Source organism: Notothenia rossii (assembly GCF_949606895.1).
Source record: "Notothenia rossii genome assembly, chromosome: 11".
NCBI classification, from domain to species: Eukaryota; Metazoa; Chordata; class Actinopteri; order Perciformes; family Nototheniidae; genus Notothenia; species Notothenia rossii.
Genome location: NC_136910.1, coordinates 3,263,037 through 3,268,036, shown reverse-complemented (window position 1 = coordinate 3,268,036; position 5,000 = coordinate 3,263,037). Strand labels below are relative to the sequence as shown.

General features: G+C 37.5%; 1 protein-coding gene across 1 annotated transcript in view; it reads left to right on the top strand.

Annotated features, from left to right (window-relative positions):
* Positions 1–1,203: 1,203 nt before the first annotated feature.
* The window catches only part of spata20 (spermatogenesis associated 20), a 13,407-nt gene continuing 9,610 nt past the window's right edge, over positions 1,204–5,000 (top strand). Inside the window, 6 exon segments of the mRNA XM_079658440.1 lie at positions 1,204–1,511; positions 2,730–2,834; positions 2,906–2,970; positions 3,606–3,760; positions 4,130–4,273; positions 4,618–4,819. Of these exon segments, the coding sequence (XP_079514566.1) occupies positions 1,300–1,511; positions 2,730–2,834; positions 2,906–2,970; positions 3,606–3,760; positions 4,130–4,273; positions 4,618–4,819 (883 nt within the window). The 5' untranslated portion in view covers positions 1,204–1,299.

Genomic DNA, 5,000 nt, shown 5'->3' with positions numbered 1-5,000 from the left:
AAAATGCCATGAAATGATAAGTTATTTGTACTTTTTTCACTTGCAATTAGTTAAATGTTAATCTAACTTCATTCCTGATCAGCACTGCAAAACAATCTTAATTGTTCTGATTGTATTACTATTTAAATGGAAGCTTGTTTATAAAATACCACTGTTGTCCAGCTCAATACTCAGAAACATGTGATAGTATAGGGGAGTGTGATGCTATGTTTGTAAAATGTAATTTTTCTTAAATGTTTTATGTGAGGGACTGATGGAAATGAGCTAAAAGCTAAATCTGGCACTGTTACGACACATTTTAATGTTTTAAGTGTTAATTACTGCGCATTGTCCCTTCCAAATAAACGATTACTGTAAATGATAAATGCATTTTGTCTTTCTTTTTTTTTCTATTTGAAAAATGTGCTCCGTCCTGAATCTTTAATCGAACAAAAATGCCATAAAATTATAAGTTATTTGTACTTTTTTCACTTCCAATTAGTTAAATGTTAATCTAACTTAAATCCTGATCAGCATTACCAAACACTTCTTAATTATCTTGATTTTATTACTATTTAAATAGCAGCTTGTTTATAACATACCACTGTTGTTTCAATGATATATAATATCACACACGCAATTTACAAAATATATTTTTTCGTGGTATTTTTGATTTTCTTTCATAGTCTGTGATATCTCAATGAATAAAAACAATATAGCTTTTGAATACGTTGCTATCTAATGTGCAGAGTCAGATATTCCTGTCTGTATGACTGAATTGTAAATAATTTAAAACGATATATTAATTATCATGCACTTTTTTTTTTCGTGTGTGCAGGAATCCAGGAAAATAGCATATAGCTGCACCATAGGCAAACAGGGAAAAATCTGGTGTAAAACATTCATATTTAAATGCATAATAACATGTTTTAAGGACCAGGGGACATTCAATTGTGCTTTAATGGGGATGTTTTTGTCCTTAAGGGTTTGAGTGTGTCCATATTTGTCATAGAAACTATGGTTGAGCTTCCAAAATATAAAACATATTCTTGCAAAATGCACTGCAAATATTCAGCAACAATGATTCAAATGTCTCTATCAATCAATGTTTCCCCTCTCAAATACATGCATTATGTTGATTCTTCCCCAACCATTGATGCCTTCCTTCTTTACACACTGATTGTTTCGCATGTTTAAACCTGTTGGCTCCTCCTGATATTGCAATAACATCCACACCTCCATGCATGGAAGTTTTGCCTGCGCTCTTTAAATGAAGTGGCTAACCCTAGCCTGCTAAAGTCACACTCTTGCAGGATTAGGATGATAACACTGGCATGGCGTCGCTCAGCCTGCAGGAATAACCGTGTGGATGCTGCTGCTGCTGCTCGGCTTTTAGCTGCAGCTTTTCTGGCATCGGAGAGTCCTCTGCGGAACTCAGGGGGAAACTTAAGGTGTTTCGGACTAATCCACCCCCGCCCACCAAGCATCAGATCCCCGCTGCACCAGCACCAGCAGCCGGCCTACCACCGCAGGTAAAGCCTCCAAAGCTAACTGGTTGCTACACGTGCATTACTTTGTTGTAGCAAAGCATGCATGCATAATATAAGCAACACAATGCATGGTAGTTCAAATGTTGAAAGGTGATATAATGCTTTTTGTGTGGTAGTTGCTGTTTGTGCATGTGATTCGGACGAATATAAGTGTTGCACGAAACTCCCTTTAAAAATCACACAATTGAACATTCAATGCACGTTTACTATTGGGAAAATATATTCATTTGTCAGATAAGACATTGCAATAAGGTCTAAATGCATTTCCCGTTAATTCGGCTTTCACACAAGACCAAAGCAACACTTTTCCTAATGATTTATCACCTTTTATATCTGGTTTGACGGGCTCAGCTAATGGCTAAATCAAAGCTAGCCTATTGGGTTACATGTAAACAAACTAATGGATATGTGACCATGTGTCATATTCATTACAGCCGAATCTTAAGGCAAGGTCTAATTAATGTTATCATATGATTATATGTGTTATTTAGGCCATAAGCAAATGCCTATAGGCAAAGTAATGTTGAATTGTATAATATTTGAATGGAGTTCGGCATGTGTGACCTTTGACTAACAGCGACAGTGTTTGACAGCTGTAGTATCTCCTTCAGCTAGCATGCAAAAACGTGATAAGATGTTGTGTTTCGATAGTTTTAATGCTGGTAAACACATCTACAGTCAGACTATATAGTGAAGTTGACTGTAAGCAAAGCTCCATGCTGTCAGATTCACATTTACCTTTAATTAGTTTATATTAAACAGGCTATAATGGTTGCCCTTTCCTGTATTTGGATTATGACACTGGACAATATGACTTGTGATTAGCAGGAGAAATACAAGTTATTGATTGGCAAATGTAACAAATCCTGGTAAGGAAACAGTAGGCAAAAGTGCACGAAACAACACATCTGACTATAAACCTGATTTGATTGCAACCATTTTGAGAATCACTTATTATACCTGTGCTTTTCCTGCTATGAGATGCAAAATATCTGTTATGTAGTTTGTTATTGCACACATCCTCTGGACACAAGTCCTTTCTCAGTATTCAAATGACAAACACTATTTCAATCAAATGAAAAGTTTCTCTAGCTTTTGCAGACCTTTAGACATTGTCGTCAACAAAGCGCGACTTTAAGTGTGTGTGTGCGTGTGTGTGCGTGTGTGTGTGTGCGTGTGTGTGTGTGTGTGTGTGTCCAGATCATCAGTGTTTATGAGCATGGCGTCTGCTCACAAACACACCAACAGGCTGAGCTTGGAGAGGTCTCCCTACCTGCTGCAGCACGCTCACAACCCCGTGGACTGGTGAGCGAAACACATTACGTTTATTAAAAATAGTATAATGTCATATTTAATATAATGTCTTTTTGTGTCAGGTATCCGTGGGGAAAAGAGGCTTTCGACAAGGCAAAGAGCGAAGACAAACCCATCTTTCTATCAGGTCAGAAGCAGCTCTCACACCTGGAATTAACATGCATTTTATTGTGGACTTAATTTACTCCATTTGGTCAATTAATATAGCTTTATTTATTTAATATTTAAAAATAAAAAACGCTCAGACCTAGATTTCTTAGGAGTAAGTGTTATGTTAAGTTCCATTTTTAATGTTTAATAAGATATTTATTACCTTAATCTTAATGTTTATTTCAGATTTATTGAGATATATTTAAGGTATGTATGTTTTAGTTTGTTTCAGATTCATAGATACCAATTACTTTGAGCTTAATTTTCTGATTAAAACAGAATTTTTATATGTCTATTATTTTGAGTTTGATGGTCAGTGGCATATTTACATATTTATTTAGGCGTTTCTAACTCTTCATTTCATGTTTAGAACACGTGTAATACATTTATTTAGGTATTTATTACTTTGACTCTCATTGTTTTGTTCTAGATCAACGTTCAGTTAACATTCACGCAGCTTTTAGAGTTTGTAGGGAACATTTAACAGGTTTTCCTTCTCTTAACTGCCCTTATTCATCATCCTAACTCCAATCAGATATGAGAAGACTTTAAATGTTCCCCCTCCTTTCTCTCACGGTGTGTCCGGTTCATCTCGTCCTCTCTGACCCTCAGTGGGATACTCAACATGTCACTGGTGCCACGTCATGGAGAGAGAGTCTTTCGAAGATGAGGAAATCGGAAAAATCCTGAGCGATAACTTCGTCTGCATCAAAGTGGACCGAGAGGAGCGGCCAGACGTGGACAAAGTCTACATGACCTTCATTCAGGTGTGTGTGCACAGACAGCTGCATTTAAATCAGGGGTGTCCAAAAAAAATGATTTCAAGCTCGTTATGTAATTAAGTTATTGGGCTTTTTTTCATCAACTAAGATTTGTTAGAAAATGTTTTTCAAGATGAATTGACTGAATTTATTTTAAAAGTGAGCTTCTAAACACATGAATACTACTGTGTAATACATTCTACATATATATTTAAGAAGTACAATATAAAAAAAGCACAAGTTTCATGTGTGAAATATTCCATTATACTTTTTGAGTTTGCTGAGGGCCGATTAGTTCGGACACCCCTGATTTAAACTCTCCTTTATTCTTCTCTCTGCTAAACTCTCATTACGTCTGGTTTCTAACGTCTTCAGGCTACATGTGGAGGTGGAGGTTGGCCCATGAGTGTGTGGTTGACCCCCGACCTTCGACCTTTCATTGGAGGAACGTACTTCCCTCCTACAGACCATGCACGAAGACCGGGGATGAAAACGGTTCTCACAAGAATCCTGGAACAGGTAAGGAGTTTTAATTAATGTGTACTTTACTTCCTGTGTTTAAATCAAATCAAGTTTATTGGACTCCTTTGATGTAAAACAAGTTTAAATTAATGTTTACAGGACATTTGAATATACAGTAATTATACAAAAAACAAAAATAAGTACAACAAGAATATGACAAATTATTAAAGAATCGCAGTATATCATAAATTAAAGTGGAAAAGCTGAGTAGGGGGATAAGATGTGATTATCTGTTATTAAAACTGCTTAGGACAAGGATCACAACCCAAATGTCGGGGAACAAGAACATATGTTGTTCCCAGCATATACTCTTATCATGTATGACTGTCTCCGCCCCTCAGTGGCAGAATAACCGCCCCGCTCTGGAGTCGAACGGAGAGAGGATCCTTGAAGCTCTGAAGAAAGGCACGGCGGTCTCTGCTAACCCCGGAGAGACTCCTCCTTCAGCTCCAGATGTGGCTCAGCGGTGTTTCCAGCAGCTGGCTCACTCCTACGAGGAAGAGTACGGAGGATTCAGAGACGCTCCAAAGTTCCCCACACCAGGTACGATCAGCTGGAGCCAGAGGGGCCGTGTTTCAGGCTTTAGAGGTCTCCTATCGAGCAACATGCACTTCTCCATGTCTCTTCTACATCAACATGTGTCCCCTCTGTGTGAAGAGATTCTGAAAGTTTGTGAGCTGATCAGATTTTGGCCACTTTATGATGTCATAACGATGTTTTGTCT